Source organism: Crocodylus siamensis, chromosome 8 (genome assembly GCF_052110815.1).
Source record: "Crocodylus siamensis isolate JL-2025a chromosome 8, ASM5211081v1, whole genome shotgun sequence".
Classification (NCBI taxonomy): Eukaryota; Metazoa; Chordata; order Crocodylia; family Crocodylidae; genus Crocodylus; species Crocodylus siamensis.
The window spans coordinates 56019874-56044207 of NC_143402.1; the positions used below are offsets into that span (position 1 = coordinate 56019874).

At 49.7% G+C, this 24334-nt stretch overlaps 1 protein-coding gene across 2 annotated transcripts in view; it reads left to right on the forward strand.

The window, feature by feature from the left end:
- The window catches only part of LOC149858668 (CD209 antigen-like protein D), a 29426-nt gene extending 16562 nt beyond the window's left edge, over positions 1–12864 (forward strand). For both annotated transcript variants that reach the window (XM_090061048.1, XM_090061049.1), the window contains 3 exons: positions 5713–5864; positions 8664–8773; positions 10050–12864. In XM_090061048.1, coding sequence (XP_089917174.1) covers positions 5713–5864; positions 8664–8773; positions 10050–10182 — 395 coding nt within the window. In that variant the 3' untranslated portion in view covers positions 10183–12864. The remainder of the gene's footprint in view (positions 1–5712; positions 5865–8663; positions 8774–10049) is intronic.
- Positions 12865–24334: the final 11470 nt, after the last annotated feature.

Genomic DNA, 24334 nt, shown 5'->3' on the forward strand with positions numbered 1-24334 from the left:
TTTACAAATTCTTTATCTTAGCCCATGAGCAATATTTAGCCTTTGAAGACATATTGGGTTGTTTTTAGTTTTGTGCTGTAATTTACTGATCCTTGCCGAAATCAACCAGCCAGTTCTTAGGATAGAGTTATTCCCTGAAAACTCAGGACTGATGTTTGGCCTGAGATTTCAGACTGGAAACTCTGTTGTTTGTGACCACATTCATCTGCCCCCAGGGCTGGTGTAAAGATTTATAGATAAACAAGTTCTATTAAAGAAGATATTATAATACCTGATTTCTTTTTCCAAAAGGAAACCAACCTGCCATGGCTTGGCAGATGGCAGTAGTATCATGTGCTTTCTGTAATTCTGAGAAATAATCACCACTGAAGTCAAAATAGGCACACCAAGCAATCTGATGCCCTCTTTAACAGAAGATAGGGAAGTGTGAGGGGTAGGAAAACTTCATTAACAAATTCACAAAAATTTACCCAAACCATGTAAGTTCTATAATTTCTTTAGGGATGTATGTTGTAGCTGTGTTGGTCTAAGGACATAGTCAGACAAGAGTCTTTGGGTAAATCTGATCTATTGTATTAAGCCAACTCAAATAGTTGGAAAAAATCTTCTCAGCGAGCTTTGTGGCACAAATACCCTTCGTCAGGCTTAGGAAGCATCTTCAGTTGGTGTGTGCTCTTCCTTGCTGGGAGGAGGCCGCTGCCTGGTGCCCCTCCGGGTCAAGCCCCCGCCCAGGCCCCTACTTGGCCCAGCCCCCAGGGAGAGAGGAGTGAAGGAGGGGGTACTTACCAGTCCCCCTCCTGTAGGGCAGGGCCCCCCAAATCCCAGGCAGGGCCCCCCTGGCCTGAGAAGCCAGTGTTCCCCGACGGCAGGCCCACTGCGCATGCGCGTAGTTTAAAAGGGCCCACCAAACAGGGGCCAAAAAAAAACAAAACAAAAAACAAAACAAAAAAAACCACACACTCAGGACTCAGGCAGGCTCTGGAGCAGTGAGAGACGCGCGGGTGAAGCCCGCTGCGCCCCCACTCCCCCGAAGCCCCCCAGACACTCCCTCAGCAGCCGCCGAGCCCCCTGCCGACCCCCAGCACAGCCGGAGGTAAGCGGGCTCGTGGTGGGAAGGGGTTAACTCCTCGCTTGCTCGGAGGAGGCCACTGCCTGGTGCTGGGCCTGGTCAAGCCCCCGCCCAGGCCCCTACTTGGCCCAGCCCCCCAGGGAGCCCCGTGACCGGAGCCGTGTGAACAGGCTGCGTAAACAGGCACTTGAGTTAGCGCAGAGTTCGCGCAGGGGAGGGTGTGGGAGGGCACGAGACCCTGCCTGCGACCCCCCCCAGCCATAGCCAGCCCCAGCCGTAGCCAGCCTACCAGAGGCATGACACGGATGGGCACGCGCCGCACCCCGAGGGTCTCCTCGGGCTCTGCGGCCCCCCCATTGGGCGCCTCAGAGACGGCCACCCAGACGGGGCCCATGGTTCCGGGCTCCACACAGACGGAGCCCCTGGCTCTTGGCTGCGGGGGCTGCCTGTCCCTTTTTCAGGCTCTGGGGCCCGGGAGCATGGCCCCCTCCCCTTGCGGGGTCTGCTCCCTACTGGGGTCTCTGGCGCACCAGCTGGAGGAGCTCCAGGCCACAGTCCAGAGACTGCGTGCCATCAGGGACTGCGAGCAGGAGATAGACTCCTACTGCCAGGCCCTTCTCCCCCGGGAGCCGCAGGGTAGAGCTCCGTCTCCCTCCGCGACTAAGGAGGACTCTGGGACCTCCCGCTCTGCCCAGTCAGGGGCATGGACCAAGGTGGTCAAGGGCCCCAAGGCCCGCCGCACCAAGGCCCCTGCCCCGCCGGAGCTTAGCAACAGGTTCGCACCTCTTGCAGCCCCAGCAGAGCCCACGCAGTTGCCAGCTCCCGCAGGCAACCCAGGCTCGACTGCAGCTACTGGCCCCGCTCTCCCCAAGACAATGCGTAAGGTGTTTGTTGTGGGAGACTCCATCCTGCGGGGCACTGAGGGGGCAATCTGCCGCCCCGACCCCTTAGCCCGGGAAGTCTGCTGCTTCCCGGGGGCCCGCATCCGAGACATTGCGGAGAGGATCCCGCAGCTCCTCTGGCCCACAGACCACTACCCCATGCTCCTGATTCATGTGGGCACCAATGACACGGCTCGGAGCACCCCCAGCCAGGTCATGAGGCGCTACAGGGAGTTGGGAGCGGGGCTTAGGGGTCTGGGAGCTCAGGTGGTGTTTTCGTCGATCCTCCCAGTCTCGGGCTATGGGCTGAGGAGGGAGAGGAGGATCCACACGGTGAACCAAAGACTGTGGCGCTGGTGTTATCGGGAAGGCTTTGGCTTCCATGACCACAGCCCGCTCCTTGGAGAGAGAGGCAGCAAGCTGCTGGGAAGAGATGGCCTCCACCTCTCTCCCCTGGGGAGGAGGCTCTTCTCAGCCAGGCTGGCTGACCTGCTCCACCGGGCTTTAAACTAAGCCCGCTGGGGGATGGGGGGACTACTGCCCCTGCTGGCCTGCTGAACGGCCCTTGCAAAGCCAGCGGACCAAGGCACTTAAGGGGGCACTTAAGGGAGCTCACCCCTGCCCCAGCCCTGGCACAATCTGTGGGCAAGGCAAGAGCCCCCAAGGGCACACTTGCCTGCCTGTACATTAATGCCAGGAGCCTGGGCAACAAGCAGGACGGGCTCGTCCTCCTGCTCAGTGCAAAGAAATATGATGTCATTGGGGTAACAGAGACCTGGTGGGACTCCACCCATGACTGGACCACGGGGATAGAGGGCTATACCCTGTACAGGAGGGATCGTGTTGACAAAAGGGGCGGGGGTGTAGCTCTCTATGTAAAGGAAAGCTACATGTCCCTGCAAGCTGATGTTGGTGACCGGCATGGACAGCTAGAGACCCTCTGGGTAAAAATTCGTGGGGAATTCGGCACAGGGGACACAACGGTGGGAGTCTACTACAGACCTCCCACTCAAAGTCCTGAGCTTGACCAGGAGTTCACCCGGGAACTGACTGAGGCCGTTTGCTCCAGGACCTTGGTTGTCATGGGTGACTTCAATTACCCGGACATCTCGTGGGAAGATCACTCAGCTAAATCTGAGCGGGCGCAAACCTTTCTCTCGTGCGTGGATGACCTCTACCTGACTCAAGAAGTCTATGGGCCAATGAGAGGCAAAGCGCTGCTTGACCTGGTACTGGCTACGGGGGACGACCTAATCGGCGACCTAGTGATTGATGGGAAGTTGGGTGACAGCGACCACGAGTTGATCACCTTCACCATCCGCCGTAAAGCTGGCAAGTCAGTCAGCAACACAGAAGTCCTTGACTTCAGAAAAGCCGACTTTGACAAGCTCAAGAGGCAAGTCGGTCAGGCCCTCAGGGACCATGACCCCAGGGAGATGGGAGTTCAAGAAGAGTGGTTTCTTCTCAAGGAAGCGATCCTCAGTGCACAAGCTAAATCTATTCCAACACGGAGGAAAGGCAGCAAGAAGGCACAGCAGCCCCGCTGGCTCTCCAGAGACCTAGCGGACCTACTGTGGCTAAAAAGGAAAGCCTACAAAGGATGGAGGACGGGATTCACCTCCAAGGAGAATTATTCTGCACTGGTCCAGTCCTGCAGGGAGCAAACCAGGAAAGCCAAGGCTGCAACTGAACTCCAACTAGCTTCAAGCATCAAGGACAACAAAAAGTCCTTTTTCAGATATGCGGGGAGCCGGAGGAAAAGCAAGGGCAATGTTGGACCCCTGCTAAACCAGATGGGGCAACTGGCAACTGACGCCCAGGAAAAAGCCAACCTATTAAATAGGTACTTTGCGTCAGTCTTTCATCAGTCACACGGGATGCCCATGCCTGCTATGGGACAGGGAAATCTGGGTGAGGGGGATCCCCTACCCTCCATCAATGCTGACCTCATGAAGGAACACCTTGAGAAGCTGGATACCTTCAAGTCAGCTGGCCCTGACAACCTGCACCCCAGGGTACTCAAGGAGCTGGCGAGCGTCATAGCCCAGCCCCTGGCACGGATCTTTGAAAACTCCTGGCGCTCTGGTGTAGTGCCCGAAGACTGGAAGAAGGCCAATGTGGTGCCGATCTTCAAGAAAGGGAGGAGAGTGGATCCGGCTAACTACAGGCCCATTAGCCTGACTTCTATCCTGGGGAAGATCTTAGAAAAGTTTATTAAGGAGGCCATCCTTGAGGGACTGGCCCAGGCTAACATTCTAAGGGACAGCCAGCACGGGTTTGTTGCGGGTAGGTCTTGTTTGACCAATCTCATTTCCTTCTATGACCAGGTGACTGATCACCTGGACGAGGGAGAAGAGATTGATGTCATATATCTTGACTTCAGAAAAGCTTTTGATCTGGTATCCCATGATCACCTCTTGGCCAAACTGGCCGGTTGTGGCCTTGGCTCCACCACTATCCGCTGGCTGGGAAATTGGCTTCGTGGTCGGACCCAGAGGGTTGTGATTGATGGCAGTCACTCATCATGGTGCCCTGTGACCTCAAGGCTCTGTCCTGGGACCCATACTGTTCAACATATTCATTAACGATGTGGACATTGGAGTCAGGAGTGGACTAGCCAAGTTCGCCGATGACACCAAACTTTGGGGCAAAGCATCCACGCCAGAAGATAGGCGGATGATCCAGGCTGACCTGGACAAGCTCAGCAAATGGGCAGACGAGAACCTCATGGTGTTTTAACACCGAAAAATGCAAGGTTCTCCACCTTGGGAGGAAAAACCTGCAGCACCCTTATAGGCTCGGCAGTGCTACGTTGGTTAGCACTACAGAAGAAAAAGACTTGGGGGTCATCATTGACCACAAGATGAACATGAGCCTCCAATGCGATGCTGCGGCTAGTAAAGTGACCAAAACGCTGGCTTGCATCCATAGATGCTTCTCGAGCAAATCCCGGGACGTCATTCTCCCCTTGTACTCGGCCTTAGTGAGGCCGCAGCTGGAGTACTGCGTCCAGTTTTGGGCTCCACAATTCAAAAAGGATGTGGAGAAGCTTGAGAGAGTCCAGAGGAGAGCCACGCGCATGATCAGAGGTCAGGAGAACTGATCTTACGATGAGAGGCTGAGAGCCATGTGACTCTTTAGCCTGGAAAAGCGCAGGCTCAGGGGTGATCTGATGGCCACCTATAAGTTTATCAGGGGTGACCACCAGGATCTGGGGGAACATCTGTTCACCAGAGCGCCCCAAGGGATGACGAGGTCGAACGGTCACAAACTCCTGCAAGACCGTTTCAGGCTGGACATAAGGAAGAATTTCTTTACTGTCCGAGCCCCCAAGGTCTGGAACAGTCTGCCATCGGAGGTGGTTCAAGTACCTACATTGAACACCTTCAAGAGTAAATTGGATGCTTATCTTGCTGGGATCCTATGACCCCAGCTGACTTCCTGTCCTTTGGGTAGGGGGCTGGACTCGATTATCTCCCGAGGTCCCTTCCAGCCCTAATGTCTATGAAATCTATGAAATATCAGATTTACCCAAAGAACCTTGTCTGCCTATAATTTCTTTAGAAAATGAGCAGCTAGTACAAAGAAACAGAATTCAATTTCAATTAATAAAGTATGCATTGCAAATCACTTGCATGGTCCTAATGAGAATCTCTGAAGTTAATAAGAAACATGGGGAAAACGCATGAGATTTTTACACTAGTCAATCAAGCTGGATTTAGTCTCTCAAATGTAAGATTTCCATAACCTGTCATCTCATAGATGCCATATGTGCAAGATGTCCACAAGGCTGGCTACCTTTTCAGAAAACCTGCTACTACTTTTCAACCTCAGCTAAATCCTGGTCCAATGCTAAGGAATTCTGTATTGATCAAGAATCCCACCTGGTTATTATTAATACTGAACGTGAAAATGTAAGTCGTCTGTTCAGTTTCCTATTGTAAATCCTTATAATTAAGCCCTTTTTCAAGGAGGGCTAACTTTCTATGCTTTCCTTAGTACAAAGTACGAGTGCACATGTGGGCAGTTACCAAGCAGTTGATAGACAGCAAAGTTCCACCTTACTTTACTCTGCACCAAGTTGTTCTTATGCCCATTTACATCAATGAAACAGACATTGGGATCTGGCCCAAGCAGCCTGGGATGAGTGACACATTTTGATGCCTCAGGAAATTCAAGATGGATTGGGAGGAACTGCAGAGTCATCTGAAAAATATTGAATGAGCTATATCAGTGTCCAACACGAGGGAGGATTCAAATCCAACTTAAAGATTTTGAGGGGGTCTATAACTAATAACATTTGAATGTTACCAACTTGGGCAAGATTTACGCTGCTAAGCAGCAGATAAAAGTCTCTTTACTATCTCAACCTTGCACTAGGAAAGGCCTTGTATATGAGCAAGGTGGGATTCCACTTCAGATTCCTGACCAAGACTTTCGTTGTTTCATAGTTGTTAGGGCTGGAAGGGACTTTACAGATCATCAGATCCAGCCCCCCCTGCACTTGGGCAGGAAAGACTGCTGGGATCAGCAACCAAAATCAGAGCAGGTGCAGGTTGTATGCATGGATAGGACAGAGGTGGCTAGTTACTAGTGTGCAGCTATAGACACTCAGCTGAATACAATACAGTTACTCCTGATTTACATCCTTAGAACTGAGACTAGAATCTGACTCTTGAGCCCAGATCATATATCTTCCATAATCATATCTTGATACCTGGACGGTAAGTGCTCCCAGGAACCTGAGATGAGATAGGACATGAGAAGTTTTGGGAAGGAAGGCAAGAGGATTTCTTTGGACCCCCAGAAAGAAATTGGGATGCTCCTGCCAAGGGATTTTACTCCAGAACCCAGAGCATATACCTTTCACAATCATATCCTGATACCCAGATTTAAAGTGCTCTCAGGAACCTGAAATAAGATAGTACATGAGGAGTTTTGGGAAGGAAGGTAAGAGGATTCCTTGGAGTTCCCAGAAATTGGGATATTCCTTTCAAGGGATTTAAAGGCCCCCTAGAGCTGAAACTAGATCACTGCAGGAGAACTGAAAATAATCTAAAATTGTCAGAGAATAGCAATGCGGTATCCAGTCGATTACTAGGAACTACTGTTCTCCATAAGTTGTAGCACCTGTAAGCCTCAATCAAGACCCTATTGTTCTAGGCCAGGGGTGGGCAAAATACGGCCCATGGGCCAAATCTGGCCCATGCAGGGACTTGTGCGGCCTGCAGCGAGTCCCTTGGTCCTACCTGACCCAGGAGCTGTCCAGCCCGTGGTGCATCTCACCACCCCCAGGCATGCAGCACGGCTGAGGCAGCTCCACAGCCAACTGGACTCCATTTCTAGGCAGCCCAGGCAGCAGTGGCTCCTCCCAGCTGCCACCACTGCTGGCCCTGGCCCCATGGAGACTGGCAGGGATCCATGCAAGGACCCCTGGACCTGGTCCGGTCTGCCCTGTGCCCACTCCAGACCCACCCTGGCCAGAGTGGACCAGCTCCAGACCAGCTGGGACCTGCGTACACAGCCTTGGCCTCAGACCACCCCGCGCCGAATCCAGACCCAGCCATTTATGATAAGCAGCGGTGGCAGTGGTGGCAGCAGCGGCCAGACAGAAGCTGCTGCTGGGAGTGGGGGAAAAGCGACCACTTCCCCCTCACCACTGCTAGGCCCTTCTTGCTTCAGCTGCCCAGAGCCTGCACCCAGGCTGTCCTGTGGCTCTTCTCCACTGCCATCACCACCGCCACTAATGCCACTTCTGAGCCACCCAGTGTGGCAGCGGTGGCAGTGAAGAGGAGCCACAGGGCAGCCTGAGTGCAGGCTCCAGGTGGCTGCAGCAAGAAGGGCCCAGCAGCGGCAAGGGGGGAAGTGGCTGTTTTTCCCCTGTGCCCAGCAGCAGCTTCTGCTCAGCTGCTGCTGCTGTTGCTCATCGTGGGCAGGCTGGTCTGGAGCAGGCACATGGCAGGCAGGGGTCAGGACTGTGCACGTGGGTCCTGGCTGGTCCTGAGCTGGTCCACTCTGGCTAGGGCGAGTCCAGAGCATGTGCAGGGCAGGCCGGGGCCGGGGACATGTACTCAGCTGCTGCTGGGTGCTGGTGGTGGTGAAGAGCTGCAGGGTGCACAGGCTTCACACTGTTGCAGGGGAAGGGGTGCTGACCAGCCCACGACAGCTCCCCAAAACTGGCTATGTGGCCCGCAGGCCCAATAATTGCCGCCCCCTGTTCTAGGCACCATACCTGCACACGCATCACAAAAGGCAGTCACATCCACTTATAATACAGAGTTTGCTTTCTTTTCAGATGGAGATCTTTGCAGTGAAGAGGTGGGATTAGGTATTTAAAATAGATCTGGTCTGAAATGGGTTTTTCCCTGAGGGAAGCTTAGATTCTTCAGCAATATCCAAATACTAAATATTTTTTAAAAAGCTGCTTCAGTGCATTGTGGGAACTGTAGCTGGACACAGTGTGTCCCTCCTCTCTCCAAGTCGGGCTGATCAAGTTATACCTCCCATGATGTATAACAGTCTTATCTCTTGGAGGAAGGAAGTAGTGCATCACAGGTGTCACTAGCCAAGGAGCATCATGGGATATACAATCTCAACAACCCTAACTAGGAAGGCTTGGACTCTCATACTATTGGCCACAAACACAAGTTACACTTCCTGCCCATCTGTTTTGTGCGTCTTGATTATCTTCCTAACTGGTTTTCTCCCTGTAGAGGTTTCTGTCCAACTACGTTCTTGACTCCCGTGCTTATTGGCTGGGCCTAACTGACGTAGAGAGGGAAGGAGACTGGCGGTGGTTGGATGGCACCTCCCTCTCTGTCCAGTAAGTCTATTCTCATTCACTTTCTGTGGACAGTAAGCAGTTCCACAGAATTAGGTGATTCTTACTTTTTCCTCCTGTTGAAAGACATTGAGAGACAGAGTATTTACATTAGAGTAAGTCTGTCTCCCTCTGGCCGCTGGACCATGCAAATTCTGAGTCTTGTTTTGTCACCAAAACAATATGCACAAGGCTAACTTAGAGCAGGATTAGTTGCAGGCTGTTCCTAGGATGCTGAAAGCTGCTTTAAATGATGTGTTCACTATCAGGTAAAGTTAAGAGTCCTGGGTAGAAAGGCAAAATTTAGTGAAAGGAAGAACTAGATACATTTCTATTACATAGACAATTTTGGGTTTTTGCAATATGATTTCATTCTGACTGGTAAGGGAAACTGAATTTTTTTAATAACAACATGGAACTGCAGCTCCAAAGCAACTGGGTCTCTGGGATGGCAATACTGTGAACGCTGGAAGCCTTGCATCCTCTGGCTATGGACAATGAGATCTCTGGTGTGTCCTACTCAGTGGCATTTTTTGAAAGTGGAATATTCAGTGGAGTTAGATTTCAACAAATCCTACAGAAAGTTATGGTCAGAATTTTCCTAATCAGCTCTACAACATGCTCCAGTACGTCCCGGAACAGGACTATGGGATTCTAACCCCAGCTCTGTAATGAGAGATGGGTCTACTGATGAGAGCAGGACACTAGGAGTAGATTCCCATGATGGGAAGGACTTGGTCCATAATGGTTAGAAATCAGTTCTTGGGTCTTATTTCTAGCTCTTCCAATGGGCTCTGACAGAGCTTGGAGCAATTTGTCCCTCTGTGTCTCCATCAATACAATAAACTGGAAACACATATCCTCCATCATCAGAACAGATACAGCCTGGGAAATGACTAGGCCAACATCTCCCTATCTAATTGTTAGCAGCAATATACCCACTCTTGCCCGCAGGGACCAGCTTTAGAAACAAGTGGACAGATCACTCCATATCCTTGCCGATCTGTTGTGCCAAGATTAGCAGGCTGGACAGTGCCTGCTAGTATCTATGATGTAAATGCCTCTCCTTTAGGAGGGGGCCCGGATCACATCACTATATGGGAAGCTGTGTCCACACTAGGGAGATTATATGCATAAATTAATATATATTTAAAGGCACCTATGTGAATCTACGTGAAGTAGCTGGTATCCAGCCCTTCAACTCAATGTCACTGGCATCCTCCCCGCTTTTTTAAATTTCAGAGTTATGGCTGACTCCAAGGTCTTGTCTCTTTCTCAGGTTCTGGAACACTGGGGAACCCAACAATATTGGACACGAGGGTGAAGACTGTGGCACCATGATGTCCCAGGGAAAGTGGAATGATGTAGTCTGCTCAGTGGCACATTACTGGATCTGTGAACAGAAATGTTAGCCGAGTCCTTAAATTCATAGAGGGGAGGAAAACAATCATATAGTGGACAAGATGAAGATGTGACAAGTCCTGGGCGCTTCATTTTGTTAATACTTGGGTCTACTGCAAAGCATAGGGCTTACGGGACATAATTCTGAAAAGCAGATCAGTATTTTCTTCTTTTAGTCCATTTCCCCAACATGCTGTGCCCCAGAACAAAAGCATTTCCTGTGATCTGGTCTGTAGGATCTAGCATTACTTGTGGTCCGTACTCTTCCCTGGGTGGGATACAGTTGCTCAGGCTGGTAGACCTCAGTGGCTGCTGCTTATCCCTCCTGGCACATGGCTGGATTCTGACCTCAGATTGCACCACTGTAAATGCAGAGATTGACCTGATTTCAGTGGAGTCATTCTCTACTAGTGGGGGAGAGACTGAAATTAGGCCCTTCTGACTAAAGTGTCCTTTTACAAATTTCACCCACCAGTTCTGGTAGGAGGAAAAATGCTTATTTGTAAGGCACAGGGCTGGGACAGAGGGGATCTGGATTCAGTTCCCAGCTCTGTTACCACCTCTTTGTATGCCTATGGGAAAACCAGTTTCTTTCCCTGGGCCTCAATTTTCTCAGCTGCAAAATGGGGATCATTTTGCCTTTGACCATCCTGTACCTTGCAATGTAAGCTCCTGGTGGCAGGGGCTATTTCTCATTCTCTCTCTCTCTCTCTCTCCCCCCCGCTGCCAGTACCGAGCACAGCAGGGCCCCAAATGCCGATGGGGCCTCCAGCAGCTACTATTGCATCTTTATGTCCGAGATCACAGATCTCTGGCTTTCAGGTGTCTACATTCCTGGGTTTTAAAGATTCAAAATCCATTTCTATTCAGTGACTTCTTTCTCAGCAACATTACAATAATTCTCATCATATTTATTCACTTGCCTTATTGTGTACTTTGTCCTCCTCATCAACAACCTATTCCCAGCAGCTTCAGTCATTTCTTTGATGTTCATTATTCAGACTATGAAACTTTATGTTCATTAGAGTGTCTACATACCATCAAGTGCATCGGGAATAGCACGCAGTCCCACCTGATGCAATGTGCTGATTTTAAGTAAATCTTATAAAAGGCAAGAGGCAAGTAGGCATTTAGGGAACTCAAAACCCAGAAATAGAAGGACTGCAGTTATAAAGGATCTTGCTCTAAATAGAAATTATGCAGAGTCAGGCCACTTGGAGAGTGGGAAGTACAGTCTGCTTTTCAGAATTATGTCCCATAAGCCCTATGCTTTGCTTCTAAAAAGTGACAACAGATCCTGAAGCTATAAAATGAGCTGGTGCCAAGAAAAGAAACAGAGATATCTCCAGCTTTGGAGAAACAGGGTTTCAACAGCAAGTGAGAAAATTCTGTTTGGGAGGCCCATACAGTGCACCAGCCAAGCAAGAGAAGAGGTAAGGGAGAAACTGGTCTGAGGGAAAACGTTTTTGCAGTTAAGATTTTGGTCTCAGACTCTAGTGAGATGGATGTAACTGTTGGCTTGTGATCTGATTTTAATTCAGACTGTTAAAATCTATTTTCCCCAACGTTCATAGAGACACCATTGCTTTTATGGTGTAAACTCATCTTGGTGGTAATTCCGTTTCCTTCCATATGATGCTACTCCAGAATCAAAGCCAGTCCTGTGAGCCTGTGCCTTATTTTTCCTCTACAGCTGGAAAGAATTCTTGTTTCTGTAAGGCAAGGGTTTCTTAACCTGGGGAGTCACAGTGCCGACTGTTGTCAAGGAGTTCAATGGGCCTGCATTTCTCACTTTGCCAGTGGTGCGGTGCCCAAGATGGAGATGATCTGATTCATTTCCTAGCTTTGTTATCATCTCCTTACAGGACTACGGGAAAAAAATCATTTACTCTGGCTTCATTTTCCTCATCTACAAAAATGGGGATAACTCTAACTTCCTCCACCCTCTCCATTTGGAAGGGAAGCTTCTGAGGGCAGGAACTGTTTCCCCACTTTCCCTCCCTCTAGCTAGAAGTGTTGAGCCAAGGAGACAATTGATCTTTTCCCCCCTTTAGACTTGAGATTTTTGTAGCTAAAATTGATGGGCAGTGGCATTCTGGTATCTAGGGCTCAAGTACTACCCTCACGAGTACCAATCTGGCATCAGGATATCCGTGCCAACTTGACAACTGCTCGTCCAAGGGACAATATTTTATCTGAAGTAGAGCCACACCCCTAAGCTGATGTAAATCACTGTAACTCTGTTGGACTCAATGAACCAAATCCCCAGCAAACATTTTGCATAGCTTCACTGACTTCACATAGAACTAAAGTGCCTCTCCCTTGTTTTGCATTCACCCCTCTCTATTTCTTAACTCTTTGGCCTTTTTAACTTAGCATTCTGCCTCCTGCATGATTAGAGATGTTGTTCCTGATGTTTTAAAAAAATGAGAGAAAAAGAAAGTTGTAAACTGTTCTGTAATGGAACATATGCAAATGTGTAACTCGTACGCACTGGAGCATGCAGGCTGCGGGGATGGGGGGGGAGGGGGTTTCTATTTCAGCTGAAGGTACGTGGATGGATTTACCTCAGTAACCATGGGGGTTGGATTAAATGCAATGAAAATAAGTGACTGACTACATAAGGTGTTCATGTAAGCATGCAGGCAGATGTTGTAGGGGAGCATTTTATAAACATGGTCATATTTACACTAGCTAAAGACTTCAGTAGCCTTACTCTGAATTTACCAGTGCACATGAAATTGGAATTAGGCTCCTACTATACAACCCTCTGCATGGCATGTCATGCCTACATAAGAACTGCCATTTCCTGGGTCAGACCCTAGTTCTATCTTGACCAGTCTCCTGTGCCACAGCAGCTGAATGTGGATGCTGAAAGAGATGATGAACAGGGTATGAATAGGGCTTTTTTCCCCACTGTTCCCCATCCACTTGCAGCCTCCAGCATTGAGGGTCTAGGAAGTTTTGATTCAGAGGCTGTGCCCCTAACTCCCCTGTACCCATGTGGCTAGAAGTAGGCCCCAGACTTTCGGGCTCTGGCAAAAAAAGTATCATAGAAAATGAGGGTTGGAAGGGACCTCATCCCCAATGAGATCATTGTTAGCAAATAAAAACCTAGGATTCTGGACTAGCCCAGGGATTGACACAGCACCTCGTTCGATGAGCGATAAAAAGGCATTATTTACTACAAGTATTTCAAATCAAGTCAAGTGAACCCAAACCCAATCAAAGTCCAGTAATTAGCTGTAAGGTGATGATTTCTCACCAAACTGGCGACGGAGAGGTGGTCTGTTTCTCTTCAACTTCTAGAGTAAGTCAGGCGCATCAGCAACTGGTGTCAGAGAGATTTCTCACTCTTGAAGTGCAAGTGCTGTTTGCTGTTTTACTGCCTTTTTATACCTTTAGTTTAGCATCTCCAAAGTATTCTTTTAGTTGTGTAAATCAAGAGAGAGTCCCAAGCAGTAATTGACAGGAAAAACCTGCTCATTACTGGTTATCAGAAAATTTTAATTTGAACGAGTTACCTTCTTTGGTAACAAGAGGTTATCCAGTTTGAAACATATCAAGAAACTGATTAACAGCCAGGGAAAACAGTAAATCAGGAGGAGACATCTATCACATATGGAGAGTGTCTCTTCCTGAAAATAAACATGAGTTTCATAGTTTCATAGTTTCTAGGGTCGGAAGGGACCTGAGCAGATCATCTAGTCCGACCCCCTGCCATGGCAGGAAAGAGTACTGGGGTCAAACGACCCCAGCAAGGTGTTCATCTAACCTCCTCTTAAAAACCCCCAGGGTAGGAGCCAGCACCAAATCCCTTGGAAGTTGGTTCCAGACCCTAGCCGCCCTGACCGTGAAGTAGCGCCTCCTGATATCTAACCTAAACCTACCCTCTGCCAGCTTGTGACCGTTATTCCTGGTCACTCTTGGCGGTGCTCGGGGGAACAGGGACTCCCCCGATGCCTGCTGATCCCCCCTGACTAGTTTATAACAGGCCACAAGATCCCCCCTCAGCCTTCTCTTCTGGAGGCTGAACAGGTTCAGGTCCCATAGCCTCCTCGTAGGGCCTGCCCTGTTGTCCCTTGATCATTCGAGTGGCCTCCTCTGGACCCTCTCCATGTTGTCCACATCCCTCTTGAAGTGTGGCGCCCAGAACTGGACACAGTACTCCAGCTGTGGCCTGACCAGTGCCGCATAGAGGGGGAGGATCACCTCCTTGGACCTGCTCGAGATGCATCTGTGGATGCATGCCAAGGTGCGGTTGGCCTTCCTAACTGCCTCTCCACACTGCCGGCCCATGTTCATCTTGGAGTCAGTGATGACCCCCAGATCCCTTTCCGCCTCCGTGCTGACAAGAGGGGAGTTCCCCAACCTGTAGGTATGGTGCCGTCCGTTCCTCCCCAGGTGCAGCACCTTGCACTTGTCTGTGTTGAAACCCATCCTATTCTCGTCCGCCCACCCTTGTAACCTGTCTAGGTTAGTTGCAAAAAAAATATTTACCATACTAATTAATCAAGGATAGACATTTCATATGGTTACACACCAGGCAACTAAGAGTCTGCCTGAAATCTTCCTCAATATAGCAAGATAAGCTGGAAGAGATACTTCATTGTTCCTTCTCAGATGGCTTAGCCATGAACTCGCATCCTCTTCCAATATGCAGTTAGCATTATTATTCTGTATTTTAACTTTTGTGAGTAGGCCTGAGCTTAGAATGAGTTTCAGAGTCATCAATCATCCCAGCCAAGGCTTTGTCTAGCCAGGTCTTAAAAACCTCAAAGGACTAAATAAGCGCACTTCCCTCAACCTCTTCTCATAAGTCATGTTCCCCAGCTCCCTCACCATTTTTGTCACCCTCCACCGGACTCTCTCCAATTTCCCCACATCCTTTCTGTAATGGGGGCCCAAAGCTGAACACAGTACTCTAGATGTGGCCTCACCAGTGCTGAATAGAGGGAAATAATCACTTCCCTGGACCTACTGGCAACACACCTACCAATGCAGCCCAGTATGCCATTAGCCTTCTTGGCAGCAAGGGCACACTCCTGGCTCATATTCAGATTATTGTCCACTGTAACCTCCAGGTCCTTTCCTGCAGAGCTGCTACCCAGCCAGTCAGTCCCTGGCCTGTACTGGTGCATGGGATAGTTCTGTCCTAAGTGCAGGACTCTGCACTTCTCCTTATTGAACTGAACGAGATTCCTTTTTGTCCAGTCCTCCAATTTGTCCAGGTCACTCTGAATCCTAGCCATAACCTCTAGTGTATCTACTACTCTCCCCAGCTTGGTGTCATCTGGAAACTTGCTGAGGGTGCTCTCTATGCCATCTTCCAGGTTTCTGATGAAGAGATTTGTAACCTGGGTGGTACTCCAAGAGGTACCCCCCCTCTGCAATTGAAGGGATCAAAGCAGGTACACAAATGCTGTGGGAGGTGTAGGGACTCTCCTCCCCCTATAGAGCAGAGCCAGACCATCAATGGGGACTTAACCATATAACTTTTAATGAGAGAACAATACTGGGAACATAACCAGTATAAACCAGGGGGTATAGGGGACACTGCAATGCCCTGAGGGGGCAGGATTCAACAAAGGTTAGACACTTACAATCTTAGATATATTCATCCAGTTGACAAAAGACAGGGTTAACCAAAATATAAAACACAAACAGTACAGCAAACAGTACTGGTTGGTGAAATATAAAAGGCACAAAATATAAAATGTCAAATGACAAGAAATATAGGGCCTAGGTACCTGGAGGGGGAGAAAGAGGGAAAACACAATGGCCCCTTTCCACTGCAACAAGAACTTCCCCTTGTTACTTCACTCACACTAAGTCACCCCAGAAGTACTTTCCCCACAGAATTTTGGCAACCGTTCTTGCTGTTTGATCTCGCGTAGGGAAGGCCTGGGCATATCGGGTGAAGTGGTCTGCCACAGCCGGCACATTCCTTTTTCCATGCCCCTCCCCTTCTAAGGCTAGGAAATCCATGCACACAAGCTCCATGGGTTTTGAGCTCTGGATGGTGTGTAGATAGGCAGTTCAAGCGGGCAGGGTCTTCCTCCTCACACACTGATCACAGTTTGAGCATTTAGTCCTTACGTCTTCAGCCATTTTGGGCCAAAAGAACTGCTCACGGGCTAGCGCCAGGGTGCGCTCCACCCCCATGTGCCCAAAGTCATCATGCAAAGCCTGTAATGCAAGGGCCTTATACTTCTGAGGGAGGACTAGCTGCCAATATTTCCATCCTTCTGGGTCCTGCACCTCCCGATGTAGCACTCCATCAAACGAGCAAAGCCTTTCCCACTCCCTCAACAGGAGGTGGGCTGCTGGGGTAGCATTATTAAGGGTCGCAGGGCAGGTATTCCCTGATCTCCGGGCAAATAGCACTTCTTGCACATCTGGGTCCCGTTCTTGCTCTGTCCACCTTTCCATGGCTGTGATCTGGGGCAACGAGGAGGGAGTCAGCATGGTGTACTGAACCCAGGCCTGTGGGATCCCCTTAGGGGGCAACCCTAACACCTCAGCCATGCAAACAGTACTTTCCCTTGTCCCCACAGGGTCTTGTAGCTGCAGGTCACAAATGGTCTTCACTGTCTTGGGGCTCCAAACACTCCTGGGGTTGTTGGGGAGTTGTCGAGACAGGGCATCAGCATCCATGTTCTTTCGTCCTGCTTGATAGTGCAGGCTGAAGGTGTAGTTGGCTAGTGCCACGATCCAACGTTGGCCAGTCTGTCACAGACTAGCTGGGCACTGTGAGGATATCAATTTAGTTGCAGACTGAATGAGCACTGCAACTTTATTAACCACTGGGCTTTTTGGTTCGGGATCGAGGAGGTGATGTTGGAAAGGAAAGAAATGACAAGTTTCACTTACAAAAAGAAATTAATTTTACTTATGACAACAAAAGATATAGTTTGCATATATAATAGTTAATAAAAAAGTTAAGCTAATAAACAGACAACATAACAATACAGATTAAAATTGACAGTGACGATAAAACGGATAAAGAAATTAATCAAGAGTTCCCACTTGGTTAGTAACTTATCGATAGTCCCTCGGTTAGAAGATGCACGGCAAGTTGAATCAGCGAAGTCAGACGTCTCTGAACTGGGCTGCCCGAAGGAGAACCAGTGGAAGCTCCTCAGTTAGGATCTGGTCCTCGCTCTCACAGGGAGTAAGAGAGATCTGTGGGGTACGGGACAGCAATGACCCTTCTGTTCCGTCCTTCCCCAGGGTTACTATGACGTGTGTGTTCTTTTATATTCTAATTATGCTAATTTTTTATGTAGCCATTTATAATATTGCTTTATAGCTGTTATCCTATGGGGGTTAAAAGGTGTTAGAAATTGTTATAATAAGTTACTGCCCAAGCTGGGCTTTATCCAATAAGCAAATTGCTAGTGCCACGATCCATCATTGGCCGGTCGCATCCAACTGGTGAGCACATAGGTAAGGGGATTATTGTCTGTCCACACCTGGAAGGTGTTTCCATACAGATAGTCCCGGAATTTCTCAGTGACGGCCCACTTGAGGGCCAGGAATTCAAGCTTATGTACCAGGTAGCGTGTCTCGCTGGGTGACAATCCCCTGCTGGCAAAAGCCACTGGTTGCCGGTGTCCATCATGTTCCTGGTTCAGTACAGCCCCCAGTCCTGACAGGCTAGCATCCGTGTGCAAAATAAAAGGGTGGTTGGGGTCAGCATATGCCAGCACAGGTGCCTGAGTCAGCCACCGGATCACCTCCTGGAAGGCATCTTCACACCGTGAGTCCCACCAGGGACCAAAAGGCTCTGTGGGGCATCGTGTCACAGGAAGCCCGTTTAAGCCATTGTTTTGCCCCTTCTTGCAGGGTGACCTTCCCACCTGGTGTCCTCGAGTCAGGGCATTTAAAGGTCCAGGTATTGTAGCATAGTCTTTAATGAGTCGCCGATAGAAACCCACAAATCCCAGGAACCTTTTCAATTCCCTAAAGTTCTTGGGTCGAGGCCAGGTGGTCACAGCACTTACTTTCTCTGGATCAGTGCTGACCCCTTCCTGTGATACAATATGTCTTACGTACTTCACAGATACATGTATCAATGGCCAACTTAAGTCCAGTGATCTCCAGCTGATCGAGTACCTGGAGTAGCACTTCTTCATGTTCCTCCAGGGTCTTTCCCAAAACAATAATACCATCTAAATAAACCAGTACTTAGGTCATATGCATATCCTCAACCACCTTCTCCATTAGTTGCTGGAAGGTGGCAGGAGCCCCGAATATCCCTCGGGGCATTCGCTCAAACTGATAGAATCCCAAGGGGCAAATATAAGCAGTCTTCGCTTTGTCCTCTTCCCACAGAGGTAGTGGCCATTGCACAGGTCTAGTACCAAAACCATTTGCTCCCTACTAAACAGTCCAAAGCCTCCTGCACCCGTGGAACAGTGTATTGATCAGTGATGGTCCAGGTGTTCAAAGTCCAGTAATCAATATACATATGGAGTTGGCTCTTCTTCTTCCGCACAATCACAATGGGAGAGGCATAAGGGCTCTTAGATTCCATGATGATGCCGTGGTCCATGAGCTCCCGCACATGATGTCTTACTTCCCCCATCTCAGTGAGGGGAATGGGCTGAGACCTTTCACAAAAGGCTCGTGGGTTGCTCAGATGAATGTGATGCTCCACCCCCTTAGTCTCCCTTACATCCCAGTCATGCAGGGGGAAAACACGGGCTCGAGCCCTGAGTGTGTTCCTGATCTGAGCTTTACAGGCTTCGGGCACTGGGGAATTCCTGAAAAAGAACCGAAGGGTCAATTGGAGGGGGGTTTCCCTGCTGCTCAGGATTCACCACTTCAGCTTCCTTTATCAAGGCCACCTTCTGTCCCAGGTGGACCACAATATCTTTCAAGGTTGGGTTAACCACTATCACGGTACCCAGGTCTTGGTTGAGCCCTTTTGTCTCGATCACGCCATTAGGGATCCTCAGCACACCGGGTCTCTCTCTCCCAGTGGGGGTCTCCACCACCAGCAGCTTATTCTTTTCATCCCTCTCAATCCAATTACATACAGTAGGCAAAGCCCATTGGCCCTGTGCAGGGACTCGCTGGGGCTTTGCTCCAGAGAAGTACAGGGTCCCCACAACCTCAGGGTGACCCCACATCTCTCTATGCTCCCATCAGTCATATGCCTCTGAGCACAAGGCATGCATCATTAACCACTGTTGGTAATCTGGGCCAGCCTGTTGTTTACAGTTGCGAGCAAGAACCTGGAAAAGGCTGGAGTTGGTCCCTACAATGAGACTGGCCCCTTTCATCCACCCCAGATCAGGGCATACTGGAGTGATGGTTGACACTTCTTCCTCCACCCCAGCTATTTCAGCAGGGAATTTTAGCCTCACAGTCACATAACCCCTGTAAGGATACTGTTCCTGGCTTAAGCCACAAAGTCCCAGCCCCGTAAGGGGAAGCAAAGGCAGGTGTCTCAGATGTTCCTCATAGAAGGATTCAAATAGGATGGTAACCTGGGACCCACTGTCTAGAATGGCCCAGCATGGGCGACCATTCACAGTCATGGGGACCTCCGTATGGGGTCCCACTAGCCCGTTTGGCAGTGAATTTACTGAGGGTAGTGTGCGGGAGTCTGTCTGGGTCCGGAGCGGAGCCAACTCCATTGCTCTGCCCCTTCCCCATTTCCCGCTGCCCTTTTAACCTTTCAAATACTAATTCAGGGTTCTCAGGCTGGGTGCCCTCCCGAGCAATGTGCCCCGGCTCCCCACATCTATAGCAGAACCCTGGGGCCCTAGAGTGGGTACGGGGCCGAGGTCCTGCTGAGGCACAATGACGGGGCAATGGCTGACCCCTGGGCGGGTGGGTTTCTGGACATGGCAGCTGCTAGTGCTGGAGCCACAGACTCCTCCTCCACTCACAACAAGGTGTCCTCATGGGGAGCCACCATTAGCACCTGACCCATGGGTCCCCTCCAGGGGGAAACATCCTCTGGGACCCACATAGTCTCTCTGAGTCTGGATATCTCTTCCTCTTCACAAATCTGTCGGAGGAGGTGACTGAAGTCAGGTGGGCTGCTCCGGCTCCCCACTAAGTTGAGGTTTCGGAGTAAGTCTGAGCTATACCATGCCCCACTATGAATTTGGCAGAGCTGTATCTGATTGGTGTAGGTGACACTAAGTGCTCCTTGGGTCACCAGGCATTGTAACACTGGGTCTAAGCTGAGGATGTATGCTGAAAGAGTCTTGCTCTTGCACTGGAAAGTTCCCAGCAATTCATAGTACGCCCCCCCCAACTCCCTGTGTTGGCCAAAAGCATCCTGAAGGACCTACACACATTGCTGGGTGGTGATAGCAGGGTTCTGGAGTTTGGCAGTCCTCACAACCCCAAAGGCAGGCTCCCTCAGGACCTCCAGCAGACGGCCTTGCTTATCCTCATCAGGTATTTGCCAAGCCAGTAAAGAATATGGGAGAGCCAAGAATTGAATCCTTCTTCCCTTGCAGGGACTGGAAGGGTTCTTGAGAAACTCTGGAGTCTCTCATAGGCCACCTGGTCACTGGAGGAATGGGTCACCTCCTGCAGAATCTGCTGGAAAACCCTCACCCAGTCTGGGGTAGCTTCAGTATCAGCAGGTTGCCCTGCTCCCCCCTGCACAGTCCCATCACTCCCAGAGGGTATGGCAAACTGGTCGGCATTGTACATGTCTCCTGGAGGCTCTCTCTCTCTCTCTCTACAGGGGTACACAGCACTTGAATAATATTCTAGCACCTGCTACGTGGAGATCCTGGACGAGCCCCCAAAATGTAACCTGGGCAGTACTCCAAGAGGTACCCCCTCTTCAATTGAAGGGATCAAAGCAGGTGCAGAAGCACTGTGGGAGGTGTAGGGACTCTCCTCCCCCTATAGAGCAGAGCCAGACCATCAGTGGGGACTTAACCATATACCTTTTAATGAGAGAATAGTACTGGGAACATAATCAGTATAAACTAGGGGGTATAGGGGACACTGCAATGTCCCAAGGGGGCAGGATTCAACAAAAGTTAGACACTTACAATATTAGACATTTTTATCCAGTTGACAAAAGATAGGGCTAATCAAAATATAAAACACAAACAGCAGAACAAACAATACTGGTTGGTGAAATATAAAAGTTAGAAAATACAAAATGTCACATGACAAGGAATATAGGGCCTAGGTATGTGGAGGGGGAGAAAGAGGGAAAACACAATGGTCCCTTTCCACTGCAACAAGAACTTTCCCTTGTTACTTCACTCACCCCAGCTAGGACTTGAACTCATATCTCCCACATGGTAGGCAGAAATGCTGCTACACAGCCACCAGTGCTGACACTGCTTTAGGCTGCTAGGAGTCTTGACCTTCCAGGATCCCTGGCCTTATGTCAAGCTGTCTGGCCTCTGATCGGAGGAGCTGGAAGCAGAACTGGAAACCCCTCAGGTCGCTGCTCAGATCCTTCCTGGAGTGAGGGAGCCTCTCCTGCTGGCCACAGCCTCTCCCAGGGAATCCTGGAGCCCAGCGGGGAGCCTCTCCTGCCAGCCACACGCCGTGCTGCTGAGGGTCCAACTTCTGCCTGCAGATCCCGCTCCTCCAGGCTCTTCTGGCACACTGCTCCTGCCCCACTGGCTCAGCTCTTTGAAGCTCTTTCCTCATGGTCCTTCGCTGGTCTCCCTTGAGTCAGCTGCACTGCCCCTTTTATCTCCCTCCAGGTGACCCAAGGGGCCAATCAGGGGACATGGGGGGTGAGTGTCTGGGGCCTGATTGGTGAGGAAAGGGAAACCCAAGTCCTCCAATCATCTTTTACCCCTTCAAAACCCCTGGGCTAAGTCACTGCCAGCCACCCTGTCACACATTGAACAAAACTGGCCCCACGACTGACTCCTGGGACACTCCACTTGATACCAGCTGCCAACTACACATTGAGCTGTTGATTACTACTGAGCTTGATGATTCAGCCAGTTTTCTGTCCACCTTACAGTCCATTCACCGAGCCTGCACTTCCTTAGCTTGCCTGTGAAAAAGTTGTGGGAGACCATATCAAAAGCCTTGCTAGAACAAAGATACACCACATCCACTAGTCTGCCCGCATCCATAGAGTCTGTCATCCCATCACAAAAGGCAATCAGGTTGGTCAGGCATCACTTGCCCCAGGTGAATCCATGCTGACTGCTCCTAATCACCCTTTTCTCCTCCAAGTGCTTACAAATGGATTCCTTGAGGATCTGCTCCATTATTTTTCCAGGCACTGAGGTGAGGCTGATTGGTCTGTAGTTCCCTGGATCTTCCTTTTGCCCTGTCTTACATATGGGCACTATGTTTGCCCTTTTCCAATCATCAGGGGCCTCTTCTGATTACCATGAGTTTTCAAAGATGATTGCCAATGGCTCTGCAATCACATCAGCCAACTCCCTCAGCACCCTTGGGTGCATCCTATAGGGCCCTATGGACCTGTACACATATAGCTTTTCTAAGTAATTCCTAAACTGTTGTTTCACCACTGAAGACTGCTCACCTCCTCCCCAAACTGTGCTGCCCGGTGCACTAATTTGGGAGCTGACCTTGCCTGTGAAGACAGAGGTGAAAAAGGCATTGAGCACTTCAGCCTCTTCCTCATCCTCTGTCACAAGGTTGCCTCCCCCATTCAGTAAGGTACTCGCGCTTTCCCTGATCCTCCTCTTGCTACTGACATACTTGTAGAAACCTTTCTTGTTACCCTTCACATCTCTTGCTAGCTGCAACTCCAGTTGCTCTTTAGCCTTCCTGACTTCTTTCGTGCATACCCAAGCAGTGCTCGTATATTCTTCCCTAGTTATTTGTCCAAGTTTCCACTTCTTCTAAGCTTCCTTTTGTTGACTGAAGAGTTCTCCACTAAGCCAAGCTGGTCTTCTGCCATACTTGCTAGTCTTACTGCGCATCAGGATGGTTTGTTGCTGCATTCTCAGTAAGGCTTCTTCGAAGTACAGCCAGCTCTCCTGGACTCCTCCCACCACCAGACTGGCTGCCCAGGGGATCCTGCCCATGAGTTCCCTGAGCGAGTCAAAGTCTGCTTTACTGAAGTCCAGGGTTCTTACTCTGCTGTTTGCCATCCTTCCTTCCTCGGGATCCTAAACCGAATCATCTCATGGTTGCTGCTGCCCAAGTTACTATCAGTTAGAAGCAGAAATATACTTCCCCATCACTGAGTTCTGGCTTTGGGCTGCAGACCACACTTACACTCCAATCCCCAAAGAATGCCATGGCTGCATAGCTGAGAAGAACAACATCTCTGGCAAGGGAGAAAAGGGCCTTCAGATCAGATTGTAACTTCAGTTAAACTGATGCAAATTCAGAGTCACATCCTGGGAATCAGCAGTGTGACTCCAGATTTACCTCAGGGTGACAAGGTGGAATCTATCCATTTGGCTGCACTTTTTAGTAATAGGTGCTTAGGTCCTGGTCCTTTGGCAGGGAAAATAATGAGCCAAGCAAAACATCATTGCTCAATCCAATAGGCCATCTAATATGAATCAAGTCAAGGAAGACTTCAGCTCATGACCCCACCAAGGCCTTCTACATGCTTCCAAAGGTTGGTTATCCCTAACTGCTTGCAAAGCATCAGACAGGGACTTTAGCTCCTATTCCTGTATCTTGCTGCTGGTTTCTTTATAGTATACTTGGAAAACAGACATTGAAGCTTCCCTGCACTGCAGTGGACAAGGCAATCCCACAATGCAGGTCACCACACTCAGAAAGTATCAATGAGCCCCTGCTTCAAGCAGCAATGCTGGGCACTGGGGAGTGGCAGGTTCTGGAATCCACTGGCACAACTCCAGCTGTGGTCCAAGGGGCAGGTGTGCCCGGTAAGAGGAAATATTGCTGCCTTATGGTAACCTGACCATCATCTTAACCTTATGCTCTCCTTAATTGTCAGAACACAACTTGTTACACAGGATGATGATTGCTGGGACTTACCAAATGCATCTGAATATTAACAGGTGCAAACACATCCTCTTCTAGTTCCCTCCCCTTCCTAGCTACATTGTGGTTTGCTGCACCAGTGAAGAACTTATAAAAAAATAAACTGACAGCTGCTACCATGCAGCACTATCCTATGACCTAGCTCTTATCAGCCAGAATCTGTCAAGCTGCCTCCTCTAGGGAACTGCTGGGCATTATGGAACTGGAATT